General features: G+C 47.8%; 1 protein-coding gene across 7 annotated transcripts in view; it reads right to left on the bottom strand.

The window, feature by feature from the left end:
* The window catches only part of Arnt2 (aryl hydrocarbon receptor nuclear translocator 2), a 161,912-nt gene that overhangs the window by 56,953 nt on the left and 88,563 nt on the right, over positions 1-16,396 (bottom strand). For all 7 annotated transcript variants that reach the window (XM_052713842.1, XM_052713846.1, XM_052713844.1 and 4 more), the window contains 2 exons: positions 8,502-8,604; positions 274-339 (listed from right to left, as the gene is read on the bottom strand). In XM_052713842.1, the coding sequence (XP_052569802.1) occupies positions 274-339; positions 8,502-8,604 (169 nt within the window). The remainder of the gene's footprint in view (positions 1-273; positions 340-8,501; positions 8,605-16,396) is intronic.

The following is a 16,396-nucleotide window of genomic DNA, read 5'->3' as shown; positions in this document are numbered from 1 at the left end:
TACGGATGACCCCCTTGGTATCTAAGCTGCCTGTTCTCTTGTTTCCTTTGTGGTTCTAAATCTTGATTTCCTGCCATCCTGACTCCCATCCTCCAACAGGGCCTGAACATCACACACGAATTCCACCCAACGCCCAGTTCTTACAGTGCCCTCCTGACATGTGCCACCTCCTCTACACTTAGTCCCTCTTCAAGCTGAACTGTTTCCCAGTGTGGGGCCATCCTGCCATCTGCTTGCATACTCCCCAAGTACATCACAGAAAGGGATGCCCACCTGAACCTTTTCCGCATGGTGGTTATTCTGTTCAAAGGCAGGTGGTCTAAGGGAGCATTTCCGCACCTAAGAGTCAACACATGTTAGAACCAACCGATAGGGATGCAGTAAATACACGAAACTGATGGTGCTGCTGAGACAAGGGGGGCCCACCTCACCCCAACGCATTAGGAAAGCATTAAGTGCTGTTAAAATCGCTATTAGTGTAAGCTCTTTGTGTGTGCTCACATGTGTGCAGGTGCACATGTGGGGGGGGGTGCAAGTGCATGTGTATACACGTACATGTGGAGGTCAGAGGATATCTCAGGTGCCATTCCATCTTTTCTTTTGAGATAATGTCACTCACTGGCCTGCAGCTTACCAAGTGAGGCTGGCTGGTGGCTGAGCCCCAGGGACCCTCCTGGTTTTCCATCTCCGACGCTAGGATCACTAAAGTGTGCCACCATACCCAGTTTTTTTTTTTTTTTTTTTTCACATGGACTCTGGAGATCAAACCCAGGCCTTACAAGGCAAGCACTTGACTGACTGAGCCTATTATCAACACATATGATGAATTCTTTAATTTGCAAACACTCTGACATTCACTTTCTTATAAATAAAGATGTTGAGACATGGACAGGGGCAATTAAACTTTTTCATCCACAGCCATTGGACTTCCTCTTGCAACGCTGACTATCTTGAGCAAAAGGAATATTAGTCCAACAGTCAGTCAGAGTACCCTTATGTGTGCACTGGCTGCTCTGAACACTTCATAGACACCTTGTAAAAACCACTCTCGGAGGTGTGGCCCTAGCCAGAGCTATTCGAAATAGTTTCTTACAGGAATTTTTAACTGTTAAAAGCCTGGATGAACTCTAGATGACTCTACAGCTATTTCTACCTAAGCTGGGAGGGGAGCACTTCTGATGACTAGAAGGACTGGAACTAGAGGGGTTAGCCTGTGACTGGGGGGCAAACACTAGCCTGCGTTTGCATGCACCGATTGTTGTGACTGATGCAAATACCCTTTTTGGCTACCTAAGCAGACTCTTCAGCCCACTTTGTGAGCCATCTGGGGGACATTCTCCCGTGCTGCCTCTTCTGCTATTATATCAAGTCCAGAGAAGAGCTTCTCTGGAGCAGTCTTTTCTTAATTACCTTTTTTTGTTGTTGTTGTCTTAATTACTTTTTTTATTATTACAGTTTGAGCTGGTAACGTGCAAAAGAAGTAGCAGAGAGAGCAGAACAATGGCGAAGGCAGAAGCAGGAGAGCAGCAGGGCCCGCCACAGCTAAGCCACCAGCAGGCTGAGCTGCATAAGTGGCGGGATGGCCAGCTGCTTGACAGCAGACGGTTAGAAGCCTGCAGAGTGAAGAGAGACTGTGGGCCTTGGTGTTGGAAGAATTTTATAGCAGTCAAGCTTTTAAGGTCCAAAGTCTCAACACCTCATGCCTGGGAGCTGTAACACCTGCTGTTATCAAAGGCCAATGAATACAATACCTAGATCGCCTGGAAACCATAATGCTAGCTGTAGCCGAGAGCTGAGGAATCTCAATATCTTAGACCAGCACGTGAGCTTTAACACCTGCAAGGCTAAGGATCCTTTTACCCAAGGCCTGCACAAAAGCCACAACAAAAGAAGATGCCTCCACGGCTGCTCCTGCCCACTACCACATGCCGCTGTCCAACACCAAGTGATACAAAAGTTACCTAGGACCAGCACTTGTAAAATTTCTCTCCTACTCTCACTTTCTATTCCCCCCACGCCCTGAAGGGTAACCCTGCTATCAAGTAGATGGTTCTCAACTGCTCTGTATGTTTACTCAGAGAAGCCCCATGGATAATATCCTTCCAAAGGGCAGAAGTGGGCTTACCTGCTTTTGATTTGTGGTTGCCAGTAGAAGGAGAGTTTGGCCAATTTCTAACATGCACGAGAACCGTTTCACAATCCCTTAGTACTAGAGAGTTGCAGAAAGACTAAGGGAGAAGCCTAGCTATCCTTGGTCCCACAGATCATGTCAGTGGAGCTCGTGGCTTTGTGGAAAGGAGGAGGGTGATGACGTTAGCAGCGTCTGTTCAGGCCTGAGCAGAGACACCAACTCAAAACAGATGCCGACAGCTGAATGAACAGTAGCATCTTCCCAGGCTTGAGCACCACATTGTGGATACCCCTCCCCTACCAGGGCTGGCTCTAGGAACAACCCCACGCTGGAAGCCTGCTGATGGCAAGAGAGAGAGTGGAGACAAGGGACCCACAGGCAGAGAATCAGGTCTGCCTGGGGGCCCGTCTGTGGGGCCCAGGGGATGAAGCTCTCTCCACAATGGCAGGACCTCCCTGATCACTTCTTAATGATTCTCTCAGCATCCCAGGCATCAAGCATCCAGGCTCTGGCCACCACTTGGCAGGCCCATTTGCTAAGTGCATTTCCATTTCCCAACTACATGACAAGTGCCAGCCTGGATGTCTTCATTTGCAACATGCAAAAAAAAAAAAAAAAAAAAAAGTCCAATTATGTTCTGAGACCTTGGCGAGCTGCCAGCACTGGAGTCGTTTTCATAGCAGGATCAATCTGTGACACTGCCACCCAGGGATGCCAACAGGGCCCTCTGCCCCTTCCTGGCAGACTGTGCCCAGTGTCCTGAGGAAACTGAGTTGCTTTGTTGATGATGTCATGCTCTAGGCAGAACAAAAAGCACTGCATATCTCTCAAGCCAGTCCAGGTAGCACGGGCTCATACTCTCATGAGCAACTCTGAGGACCTGGTCTGGAGGTGTGCCTGGGCTCGGAGAGATGGGGTAATCTGGGTGGTGACAGTGGTGCTCTACCTGCCAGTAGAAATGGTGTGCTATGATGCCTCCAAGCACTTCATTCATGCGGCTAATTAAGAATTTGTATCAGTTGGGCTGACTAACCATCCCCAAGCTAGGTCAAGAGGCCCCTGCTGTGACATTAACTGATAATAGTTTGTTTCTGGCTAGAGGCTGTGAACGAGTCCTGTGTCCAGCTCACTCGAAACACAAAGCAGGCAGCCAGTGAGACTCCATCCTAAGTCAGAGAGATCATTTATGCACTGTCACTCCAGTGCCTTCTTGTCACCTTGTCAGGGCTCTCTGGGAGAGGTCCAGTATTCAGCCTGGAGAGGAGCAGATGCAGGGAAAATAACAGCTCTCTCAGCAGACTCTAAAGCGGTGTTTTGTAAAAGAGGGTTCTGTAGACCCACCTAGGGGTAAGGAGCAGGCAACATTGGTGATATGACTTGTAGGTTTGTATCTCTCTCTCTCTCTCTCTCTCTCTCTCTCCTTGTCTCTCTCTGTGTCTCCCGTTGTGTGTGTGTATGTATGTGTATGTATACATGTATACAGGTACATGTGTTCAGATATACACACGTCTGTGTGGAAGCCAGAGGACAACCTTAGCTGTTTTTCCTCAAGTGTCATGCACTTGTTTTTCTCAGACATGGTCTCTCACATAGGATTTGCCCAATAGGCAGCGAGCCCCAGGAGTCTGTCTGTCTCCCCCTCCCCATCAATGGGATTACAAGTGCACACACCACCATGCTAGGCTATTTTTTTTCTTTTTTAAATAACAGAGCTATCTCTCCAGCCAACAGAAACAGATTTTGCTAAGACACACACAGATGACGTTAAATCAGGAAGAATAAATACTCATTTTTAAAGCATTTTCTCCTTGGAATGTTATAGTACCACAAGATGTACAAGTGTTCAGTCACTTCTGGCAGCAGACAACCGAGTAAAAGTGACATTAGCCAGTGGCTCTACTGTGTTTGGCTTGGGATGGGCAGCTCAGTAAGATCCCACAGCCTGAAGGGGAGGGGACAAGGCTAATGGCGAAGGCAAGGCTGTGCTAAACCAAGATGGATGCAGAGTCCCACAATGGTCAGGAGAGGTGTTTGAAGACAGCCCTAGGACAAACGCATTCCAGGGTGGGCTGGGCAGAAGACTGAGTCTGCCTTGCTTGCCTGCCTGTAGCTCCAGCTTCTGCTTCTCACTCTGAGGAGTAGCCTTAAAGCCTCAGAGCTTGCATCTGGGACTCAGCAGTGGCATTTCAGATACTTCCTTAGCCCCCTCTGGTTCCCTCCCATCTGCTCAACTCAGCTTTCCGCCATTGGGGGAGCAGGGCCCCAAGTGCTGTCCTCTCTCTGTTGCCTTCCGGTGACTGTCTCCCAGTTCAGTTGCCATCTCAACATTGGTCCCTGAGTCCAACTTCAGTCCTAGAATTTCCTCTGGGTTCTGGAGTTGTACACCCAATTCACCCCTCATCCTTTCCATTGAGTTGTCTGGTTGGCACCTCAGTCTAGAAAGGATGACTACTCCCCTTCACCCTGAAGGAGCTCCCAGCCAACTTTCCCATCTTAGTAATGGCACCCCGTTTCTCTAACAGGACAGGACATAGTCTCATATCTGACCTATCTCATTATTTTATACCCTACATGTGGCTGGCTGCATGTGCTATTAGATGTCTGCAAGATATATATTATATATCCCATTCCTTATTATCACCTTAATGATGCAAAACGCTGTCTTGACCTTTTTTTTCTCTGCAAAGAACCAAGGCAATCCTTCCCCCTCCCCTCTTTCTCTCTCTCTTTCCCTTTCAGATTTTGCTGATGGTGAGGAGTCATGGACCCAATCTTCCATGACTTCAAGCAATAACTATATACAAAACATTCTATTGAAAGTCAAGGAGGTGCAAAGAGTCATAAATCATCTGGGCAAAGATGGCTCAAGCTTGTAATCGCAGCCCTCAGGAAGCTGAGACAGGAGGATCAAGAGTGGATGCTAGACTGGGCTACATAAGTGGCCATCTCAAAGAAGAAAAAAATCAAAGATGTATAAAACACAGTCTCTATCCTTAGGATGATATAATTGAAGCATGAAGCCAAACCATTTACATTTTAAATACAAATCAATGGTGCTTGGAATGTGGCTCAGTCAGTAGAGTGTTTGCCTAGCTTAAAGGAAGTCCTGGAACTCCTATGCCACATAAACCAAGCATGGTGGCCCACCTTATTGTCTTAGCACTTAGGAAGTGAATACAGGAAGATCAGAACTTCAAAGTCATCTGCAGCTATATGAGTTTGATGCCAACCTGGGACACGTGAGACCCTGCCTCAAAACACAAAACAAGATCAAAATAAAAAAAAGCCTAATCAATAATAGTTGGGGACCAGTTGAAAAGGTGTGAGTTGTTACAGGAAATACAACAATAAGCTCGGGATCAGTGGTTTCAATACAAACCATATTGAGGAATACAGAATCTGGAAAGGCAAGACGTATGAAAGGCCTCGAAGGATGTTCAGGGGAAAAAAATCAAGAGTACATAGGAGCAGAGTTATTACGGTGGAGCAGGGTTATTACAGTGGAGCAGGGTTATTACACTGTGGCAGGGATATTACAGTGGAGCAGGGTTATTACAGTGGAGCAGGGTTATTACAGTGGAGCAGGGTTATTACACTGTGGCAGGGATATTACACTGGAGCAGGGTTATTACAGTGGGGCAGGGTTATTACAGTGGAGCAGGGTTATTACAGTGGAGCAGGGATATTACACTGTGGCAGGGTTATTACAGTGGAGCAGGGTTATTACACTGTGGCAGGGATATTACAGTGGAGCAAGGTTATTACAGTGGGGCAGGGTTATTACAGTGGAGCAGGGTTATTACACTGTGGCAGGGTTATTACAGTGGAGCAGGGTTATTACAGTGGAGCAGGGTTATTACAGTGGAGCAGGGATATTACACTGTGGCAGGGTTATTACAGTGGAGCAGGGTTATTACAGTGGAGCAGGGATATTACACTGTGGCAGGGTTATTACAGTGGAGCAGGGTTATTACACTGTGGCAGGGATATTACAGTGGAGCAGGGTTATTACAGTGGGGCAGGGTTATTACACTGTGGCAGGGATATTACAGTGGAGCAAGGTTATTACAGTGGGGCAGGGTTATTACAGTGGAGCAAGGTTATTACAGTGGAGCAGGGTTATTACACTGTGGCAGGGTTATTACAGTGGAGCAGGGTTATTACAGTGGAGCAAGGTTATTACAGTGGGGCAGGGTTATTACAGTGGAGCAGGGTTATTACAGTGGAGCAGGGTTATTACACTGTGGCAGGGTTATTACAGTGGAGCAGGGTTATTACAGTGGAGCAGGGTTATTACACTGGAGCAGGGTTATTACACTGTGGCAGGGTTATTACACTGGAGCAGGGTTACACTGTGGCAGGGTTACTACACTGGAGCAGGGTTACTACAGTGGAGCAGGGTTATTACAGTGGAGCAGGGATATTACAGTGGAGCAGGGTTATTACAGTGGAGCAGGGTTACTACAGTGAAGCAGGGTTATTACAGTGGAGCAGGGTTATTACAGTGGAGCATGGTTATTACACTGGAGCAGGGTTATTACAGTGGAGCAGAGTTATTACAGTGGAGCAGGGTTATTACAGTGGAGCAGGGTTATTACACTGTGGCTGGGTTATTACACTGGAGCAGGGTTATTACAGTGGAGCAGGGTTATTACAGTGGAGCAGAGTTATTACAGTGGAGCAGGGTTATTACAGTGGAGCAGGGTTATTACACTGTGGCTGGGTTATTACACTGGAGCAGGGTTACTACAGTGGAGCAGAGTTATTACAGTGGAGCAAGGTTATTACAGTGGGGCAGGGTTATTACAGTGGAGCAGAGTTATTACAGTGGAGCAAGGTTATTACAGTGGAGCAGGGTTATTACAGTGGAGCAGAGTTATTACAGTGGAGCAAGGTTATTACAGTGGGGCAGGGTTATTACAGTGGAGCAGAGTTATTACAGTGGAGCAAGGTTATTACAGTGGAGCAAGGTTATTACAGTGGAGCAGGGTTATTACAGTGGAGCAGGGTTATTACATTGGAGCAGGGTTATTACACTGTGGCTGGGTTATTACACTGGAGCAGGGTTATTACAGTGGAGCAGGGTTATTACAGTGGAGCAGAGTTATTACAGTGGAGCAGGGTTATTACAGTGGAGCAGGGTTATTACACTGTGGCTGGGTTATTACACTGGAGCAGGGTTACTACAGTGGAGCAGAGTTATTACAGTGGAGCAAGGTTATTACAGTGGGGCAGGGTTATTACAGTGGAGCAGAGTTATTACAGTGGAGCAAGGTTATTACAATGGGGCAGGGTTATTACAGTGGAGCAGAGTTATTACAGTGGAGCAAGGTTATTACAGTGGAGCAAGGTTATTACAGTGGAGCAGGGTTATTACAGTGGAGCAGGGTTATTACAGTGGAGCAGGGTTATTACAGTGGAGCAGGGTTATTACAGTGGAGCAGGGTTATTACAGTGGAGCAGAGTTATTACAGTGGAGCAGGGTTATTACACTGGAGCAGGGTTATTACAGTGGAGCAGGGTTATTACACTGGAGCAGGGTTATTACAGTGGAGCAGGGTTATTACACTGGAGCAGGGTTATTACAGTGGAGCAGGGTTATTACACTGGAGCAGGGTTATTACACTGGAGCAGGGTTATTACAGTGGAGCAGAGTTATTACAGTGGAGCAAGGTTATTACAGTGGGGCAGGGTTATTACAGTGGAGCAGGGTTATTATACTGGAGCAGGGTTATTACAGTGGAGCAGGGTTATTACACTGGAGCAGGGTTATTACAGTGGAGCAGGGTTATTACACTGGAGCAGGGTTATTACAGTGGAGCAGGGTTATTACACTGGAGCAGGGTTATTACAGTGGAGCAGGGTTATTACACTGGAGCAGGGTTATTACACTGGAGCAGGGTTATTACACTGGAGCAGGGTTATTACAGTGGAGCAGAGTTATTACAGTGGAGCAAGGTTATTACAGTGGGGCAGGGTTATTACAGTGGAGCAGGGTTATTATACTGGAGCAGGGTTATTACAGTGGAGCAGGGTTATTAAAAGTGTGGTGGTGCACTCCTTTAATTCTAGCACCTTCGAGGCAGAGGCAGAAGGATTTTTTGCGAGTTAAAGGCCACCCTGGTCTATAGAGCAAATTCCAGCCCTAACTATGGCTACATCATAAAACAAAAATTAAAGAGATAGAAGAATGCAACACACAAAGGTGTGAGAACAGAACGGGTGGGGAATGGTGAATTACTGGGCCGTAAAGAAGGCAGAAGGGGAGCATTCCCATGATTGGTCAAGAACTGGGGTGTATTTCTTGTCTGATGTTGAGAGCACAAGGTCAAGTGAGTCCCCTAGCCTTGGCCTCTGCCCACCCACAAACCTCATCCTGCAGATGAAGGAGCGTCGGGAGCCCATGCACATGCGCATGGACGACTGCTGGCCTTCCTTCTTCACTGTCCCGGTCTTCAGGTCCAGGATGCGGCCTGAGGGAGAGAAGCACAGTAGTGTGTGAGATTAGAGCTGGGGAGGAAGGGACAGTTCTCCATGGCTCTGCCACGCCAGGACAAGCTGGGCACGGCTGAATAGACTATTTTCTTGGCACCCCCAGTGTTCTTTGGCAGAGTCTCACAGAGACATGGAATCCATACGGTTCACAGGGTCTTGTTTTCTTCAGTGCAATCTCTACTTGTCAGCTAGCTGTATTGCTGGATTCCTGAGCCTCAAGTCACTCCAGTCTGGCCACCTCCTCCCCAACCCCATGACAACAGCCTTTGCCAAGATGACCGACAACTACCCCACGGCTGAATCCAAAACACATCTTTCCTTTATTTGATCTGGCTGCTTTGCTGAACTTTGCAAACTATACATGGATCTCTTTTAAAAACCCTACCAAGCCAGGCATGGGAGCACTCCCCTGTAATGCCAGTGCTCAGAAGGCAGCGGCAGGTAGATCTTGGAATGCTCAAGGTCAGCCTGGTTGATATAGTGAGTTCCAGGCAAGTTTAGGATGCACAGGGAGATTACGTCTTAAATAAACAAGCAGCCCTCCCAACCTGGACTTCTCACGGCTTCCTGGCTCCTCTGCTCTTTCCCTGTGAGTTCTTTCTCTCTCTAGGGGCTCCATCTCCTCCATCTTTTCTTGTCGTTGTAGACATACACTCCTCGTGCAGTTTTATTCATGCCAAAGTCTTAGAGGTCACCTCTGGATGCCCGTGACCTAATGTCTTCTCCCCTAGCAGCCATTTCAAGTCCTTTGCTGGTGGAGCTGCATCACCAGCAGTTAACTGCGCAGTTACAGGGCAGTTTCACTAGCTCCTTCCAAAACAGGCTCCCAACATCAGCAGGAGTGTCTCCAGAAACTCCAACCTAAGCCAGAGAGCTAGACAGTGTCTCTGTCCTTCTCTCTCCCTGTTGTGCACGCAGCCTGTCTTCTGCCTCCCTGGCCTCACTCATCCATCTTACTCTCACTTTAAGGGAAGAAATATTTCAGAGTCATGTACGTCTCTGACACCAGTGAGATTTTGTTCTATCCCTTGATCCCTTCCCATTCAGGCATTTTCAATGTCTCCATTCCCTGCTGTCTACAGCCTCCAGGTATAAACAATGTCACACCTCTTTAACGACAGAGAAGAGAGCACATGACCTAGAAGATCCTAGCTTCTCTCTTCATCGGCAGGCAGACTGCTCTATCCACACTCACGGTCTGTAAGGTCTGTAATTTGGCCTCCTCCCAGTGGTGGACCCCTGCAACCTGCCTTTACCCTACAGCTCCCTGGATACCACCCAGTCCAGGCCACAGGGAAATCTCCATGCCAATTGTAAAATATATGCCTTGGCCCGTTTCCTCTTTGTCCCTCTCTTCAACACGACCCTGATAATATTCTTGCCCAGGAACACCAAGACTTCCAACTAGCTCCTCATTTGCAGGGGAGGCTCCCCTTCCTCAGCCCTTACCCTCTGTTGGTGCTGGGCTTTGGACCTTCCCTTTTCCATTTCCCTTGACAGATCTTTGGTGACACTTGTTCTACTACCTCCTACAGACTGATAACATCATGACACCCATCTCCAGAGGTCAAAGACACTCCCTTTTAACCAAAAGTCTACAGAAGCCCTGAGTCTCCTCTCTTAAACTGGGCTCAGCTTTGGGCTTCCCCTTCTGGCATGAAGGGTACAGTTGTAGAAAGACTCCTTAAGGTAAACAAGGGTTATAAGTTTGCCCGAGTGACCTCAAAGGTCCATGTCTTAAACACTTGGTCCCCAAACTGGAATTATTGAATATGGTGAACCTTTTAAAGTGGGGCCTAGTAGATGGTCCTTAGGTCACTGAGGGTGTGCCCCTGATGATTGTGGGACCATGGGCTAGTCTTCCTTATGTGACCTAGCTTGTGAGTTAGGCAGGTATGCTTTGAAGCGCACCCCCCCCACACACTGTCATTTCACACCCCATCAGAGGCCCAAACCGCCATTCCCTGACTGAAACCTCCAAAGCCATGAGCCAGAGCAAACATTTTATCTTCAATAATTATGCCAGGTATTTTATCATAGTAGTGGGAAGCTGAGTAATACTACTGGGCAAAATCTCCACCCTCAGTATCTGGCCCTCCACTGATAGCATCACCGTGGCCTGCATCCAGCAAGAATTCTGCTGAGTGGGCCTAGCAAGAATTCTCTTTACTCTAATGTTTATTCTTAGTAATTCCCCACCCAATTAGTCCTCACCCTTTCTCTGGTTCTACCTTTCTGTTTTTCCCTGTTGGAGTCAGAGTTCAGTACTCTCTCTTCCCTCACCGCAGAACCCACTGTCATTGTTCTCGAACCATGACCAGTCTTCCTCAGCACGTTGGACAAGCACTACTACTCAACTGCTCAAATCCTCCACTGAAGAGCATGAGGGACCGGAAAGAATACTTGCTGTGCAAGCTGGAGAGCCCAAGTGCAGACCTCAGCACCCATGTAAAATAGCTGGGCATGGCTATTTATGTCTGTAACCTCAGGGGTATTGGAGGATGGAGATAGGACTGCTGGGGCTTGATGGCTGCCAGCCTAGATCAAGGTTCAACGAGAGTAAGGTGGAGTGACAGACAGTGAACAGGGGAGTCTTAAACGCAGCCATACCTTTTCTTGAAAATCTCTCATGCTCCCCACCAATGGTCTCCAACATTCACATCCCACACCCCAGTATGAAAGTATACAGCCTGGCCTCTGCTCACCTCATGACCCTCCTCAGCTCTGCCTGGGGCCTGGCTACTTGGTGCAGTTCATGGCTCCCCAGTGTGCTCCTGACTACTCCCTTGGCCCCAAGCAGCACCCCTGCCATCCTTGACTGACCCCAAGCATTACATCATGACACCCGCTTGTTACCTCAGTGATCACAAGTAGTCATTCACCACTGACAATTCACTGACCCAAGCCCAGAGAAGGCCATTACTACGGGGTGGGAGAGAGACTATGGAGTCAAATAGAAAGCAATGGACTAGGATAGGAGAGAAGAGACTTTCAAACAGAGATAAATGCAATGAAAGACACAGTATGAGAAAGTGGCCTGAGAGGCCCCTCCTTCAGGGTCAGTTAATTGAGTCCCTCTCACTAGAAAGAAAAGGGCGTTGAGAAATACCTTCCCCCAGTTTGGGCCTGGTGAGCTAGAGGAGGAAGGAGATGGAGGAGGATAAGTATGTGCAACCCAGGCGGTCACCTCCCTGGACTGCACTCCGGATGCATGCTGTGCTTTCCTGAGCTGGCTCTCTGGTACTGTATTGGGACCATTCAGCAAACATGGCTCTGGACTAGGCCTGATCAGCTTGCTCTCCTCACCCTTGCAGTGCTCTGGGACATGGCCGCCTTCTCTGCAGATGCAGAGCACAGCTCTGCAGATGCATGCTCTATACTGACCCCATCTATACAGAATCACCATCTTATCCACTGCGGAGGGACACCTCTAAGCAAGGTGTGCACTCAGACTTCAGCTCCCTCTGGAGGCGACACTGAACTTGAAAGCTGAGTGATCTTGCAGAGCGGAGCTGGAACTCTGCTGACTGTGCTGTCTGCTCCTCCGGTTTTGACACCTGTCTGTCTCACTCACAGACAGCATCTTTTACAGCCCCTTTTAGTGTAAACCATCACATGCTTTATCATCAACCAAATGGCAAAAGGTTTCAGCTGCGAAGCAGGAGGCAGGCGGGTCTGTCAGATTCCAGAGTGCTCTGAAAATAAATCCCAGCTGCGAAGTTCGCTCATGGTGCAACAGGGGGAAATGAATAAACACATCTCCACGAGCTGCTGTGGGGACCCCGAGAGACAACTGCCCCCAACGTTTGTTTCTCCACATGCTTCTTGGGTTTCCTTGGGCCCGGTGAGCCCCGACTCCAGGCTCCTCAGGAATGCAAGCACGCTTGACATGTCTTGTAGGTGTGTTCCTCAGAGGGATGTATGAACTGGATCTGACAACTGTAGCAGTGGAGATGTAGGAAGGCAGGTGGCCATGCCTGGCACTGGGTCCTGAATCCCAGTGCGAGATGGTATGAATGTATCTTTGCTCACAGGCCCTGGGGCTTGGGCTGGCTCACGATGGGGCTTCAGAAGGAATGAACATGGAGCCCATGCTGATGTTTAACTCTTCTGACCCATAAAGCCTGGGGGCTGGCTGGTTTGGATGTCCCAGGCTAGTCCCAACAGCTACCTGGCAGCAGTCAGTCGAGGCCAGTGCTGACTTCTTCAGCATCCCTTCTCTACCTCCATCCTCCTCCTCGTGGACAGGATGACTTGTTTTCTTGAAGTTCTGGGCACTGAACCCAGAGCCTTCCTCATGCTAGGCGAGCACTCTCCTGCTGAGCAACATCTCTAGCCCAAGGTGGGAGGACTTGTTCTCTCACACCTGTGTCTCTGGCTCATCCCACCTCTCGCCTTCTATCCTGTTCTCCTTGGCTGGACCCCCTAGTCACCTCTATTTTCCTCATGCTTGGTCCATGCCCCCTTCTCTCCTTCCCATAGGGTCTCTTTGTGCCCTCTAAATGCCCGCCCCCCCGGAAACAAGCTGCCCTGTGAACAGTCAGCCCTTCCCAGAGATTCCCTCAGCCAATGCCTCAGTAAGAACCAGGCTAACCTCTTGCTGTCCGAGCAGCAGTCCCCCGGGACGGAACGCTCTTGCTTACGCACACACACTCGCTCTCTCCCGCAGACCTCGGCCGATTCTCTTCTTGCATCTGCTGTGCCTCCCTGCCACCCCTCTGTGACTTCAGTCTTCCAGAAACAGTCACCCTTCCTCCGCCACTTAAAACCGTCTTTGTTTGTTTGTTTTAGAGATGCTGGGGCCAGAGTTTAGGGCTTTGCACAGACCTCTCAGCAAGCATTCTGCTCCTGAGCCGTATCTCAAACTATTCCTCTTTTACTTTAGAATCTGGCAAATCGCTCTCTTTCTCCTCACTTCAAGACCTGCCATCATGCCATCATGCCATCATGCCCTGCAGTCTCAGAGTCCATGTCCTAACATCCCCCACCCAGTGCTCAGTCTCCCGCACCCGGAGTCTTCTGGTCTCCTCCAGGAGGCCCCTCCCTTGTCATCACACCCCTTGTTTCTCACGTGGAATCTGATCTCAGTAGCATCCCTGCGTCACAGCTTCCAACCTGCTATCACACTCAGTCTGGTTTGCCCGTGCTATGGTTTGAGTATGAAATGTCCTCCACAGATTTTGTGTTTGAACACTTGCTCCCCAGCTGACAGGGCTGTCTGGGAATGTTCCGAAGTCTTTGTGACATGGGGCCTAGGCCACTGGAGGCCAGTCTTGAGGGTTATAGCCGGGCCCTGCTTCAGGTCTGACTTTGTTTGCTGGTCTGGCCATTATGTAAGAAGTTAGGCCATATGCTTCTACCACCATGAACCCCACCATGATTTTACCTCTATGATGGACTCAAACTGTGAATTAACATAAACCCTTCCTCTCCGAAGCTGCTTCTGTTAAGCACTTTTGTCCCAGAGATGAGTCAAGTGACTAATACATGCCATTTCCCTGTTCTCTGACCTCTGTGAGCATCCAGTCCTGCGGGCATCCATTTCCTAGTACAAACAGGAGGAGCTTCTCTGTGGCCCTGGCACCCAGTCAGCTAAGCCAGCAGGCCTCAAGTCACGCAACAGCTGCCTTTACCACAGGAGCCCCGGGCACTTTCCAATACATCTGGAAATAGATCTCTTCCTGGACCTGTTATACAGAGAGCTGGCAGTGAGTGAGAACAGTGAAGCGTGATATTTCAAAAGGAACGCGGCAGAAGGGTCCAAGACAGAGCTGCTCCACATGGCAGGTATGGGAGTTTGAACAGGTCACTTACTTTCTCTGAGTCTCAGTTTCTTGGGCTGGAAAATAGGGTCACATATCCCTACTTTACAGGGTTTTATGAAGAAGATCTGATTTATGCAAGGGGTTCACTGGGGGCTAGAGTGCAGTGTTGGCAGGTTCTAGGCAACAATTTGTGAGCCCAGAGAGGACAGACTAATGGACTAGAAAGCCACAATAGGGTTCATCTCCCAAGGCCTCTGGTGTGGTCCAGCCCCCGCCCCTGGCTTCTCTGGGAGACAGGACATTAAGCCAGCCTCAGAATAGGAAGAACTTGTCCTCAGGCTGAGAGCTATATGAACTTAGTCTAGGATTTTTCTCCTGAGATGCTTTTCTGTTCTGTAAGTAACACGATCACTGTAGAAAAATTCCACCACCCACCCACACCCATACCCATATATACATACACCCATCAAGTAAAATCCCAGACAATCTTCTACAGAGAAAAACACACACTTTTTTTTTCATGTAGGCGTACTTACTGTCAATCTTTTTCTCTACATACTTGCTCTTTATTTTAATTAGCTGAGGTCTCGTGGGTACATTTTCCCACTTCATGTCACTTAGCATAAACTAATAAAGATTTTTGTAACAAATCTCATTTTCATGGTTTTATAATATTATTTTGCATGGAGAATTTACTGTTGAACATTTAAGTTATTCCCAAGTTTTCCATATGGTAAGGCTGCTGTGGTGAACATCTATATGCACATGCATGTTTTCAAGTTGGTCCACATGCATGCACACACACATATATGTGTGTATGTAGTATGTTTGTGTATATGTACATGTGTGAATGTATTTGTAAGTGTGTACATGTATGCATATGCACGTTTGTATAGCTGTGTGTATATCTGTATGTGTATATGTATGGTGTTTGTATTTGTGTGTGTATACACATATGTGTATATGTGTGCATGTGCCTATATGCATATGTGTGTGTGCTTGTATATATATGTACACATGTGTGCACACATATGTGTTTACATATGTGTATATATATATTTGTGTCTACACATGTGGATATGTGTTTGTATATGGGTAATATATGTGTATGTACAAATGTACATATTCCTATGTATATGTTTCAGCTTAGGATGAGTTCTCCACCATGCAACCACTGCATCACTAGACTAATCTTACAAGTGTTCATCCCAAAACTCCAAAGATCATTGTGAGCTTCATTCTCAACACTTCAGTGTTCAGTTAGGGTTTTATTGATGTGAAGAGACGCCATGACCATGGCAACTCTTATAAAGAAACCTTTAATTGGGACTGGCTTACAGTTTAGAAGTTAAGTCCATTATCATTATGGTGGGAAGCATGGAGGCATTCAGGCAGACACGGTGCTGGAGAGGTAGCTGAGAATTCTACATCCAGATCCTCAGGCAATAGGAAGAGAAAGTGGCACTGGGCCTGGCTTGAGCATTTGAAACCCCAAAGCCCACCTCCAGTGACACACTTCCTCCAACAAAAGCCACACCTCCTAATAGTGCTATTCCCTGTGAACCTATGTGGTCATTTTCACTCAAACTACCACACCCAGGAAATGGGGATAAAAATGACACTCATCTACCTTAATGTTTTGAACTATAATTTTTCTCAGATAGTTAAAAAGCAGGAAATGCTTGAGAACTGGGGTCAGCTGAAATCTGGCCCACCATCTGCTTTTGTAAATAAAGTTTTAATGAAAAACAGTCCTGTCCACTCATTTGTTTCTGATCCATGGCTACATCCAAACTACAATGACCAAGTTGAGTGATCATGGCAGAGACTACATAGTTCACAAAGATATCCATCACCTGACCCTGTACTGAGAGACATTTTAAAGACTCTAGGGCAGAATGCCTTTTCCTGTGAGCATATGCCCCGTCCATAACACTTTTGGCAAGCCGGCTTTTAAGTTTTATTTTTCTTAGTGGTGACTTTTTGAAAAAGAAGAATCAGAGGT

Source organism: Peromyscus californicus, unplaced genomic scaffold (genome assembly GCF_007827085.1).
Source record: "Peromyscus californicus insignis strain IS unplaced genomic scaffold, ASM782708v3 Scaffold_4__1_contigs__length_199733344, whole genome shotgun sequence".
In the NCBI taxonomy this organism is placed as follows: Eukaryota; Metazoa; Chordata; class Mammalia; order Rodentia; family Cricetidae; genus Peromyscus; species Peromyscus californicus.
Note: the sequence above shows the minus strand (reverse complement) of the source record. Positions and strands in the feature narration are given on the sequence as shown.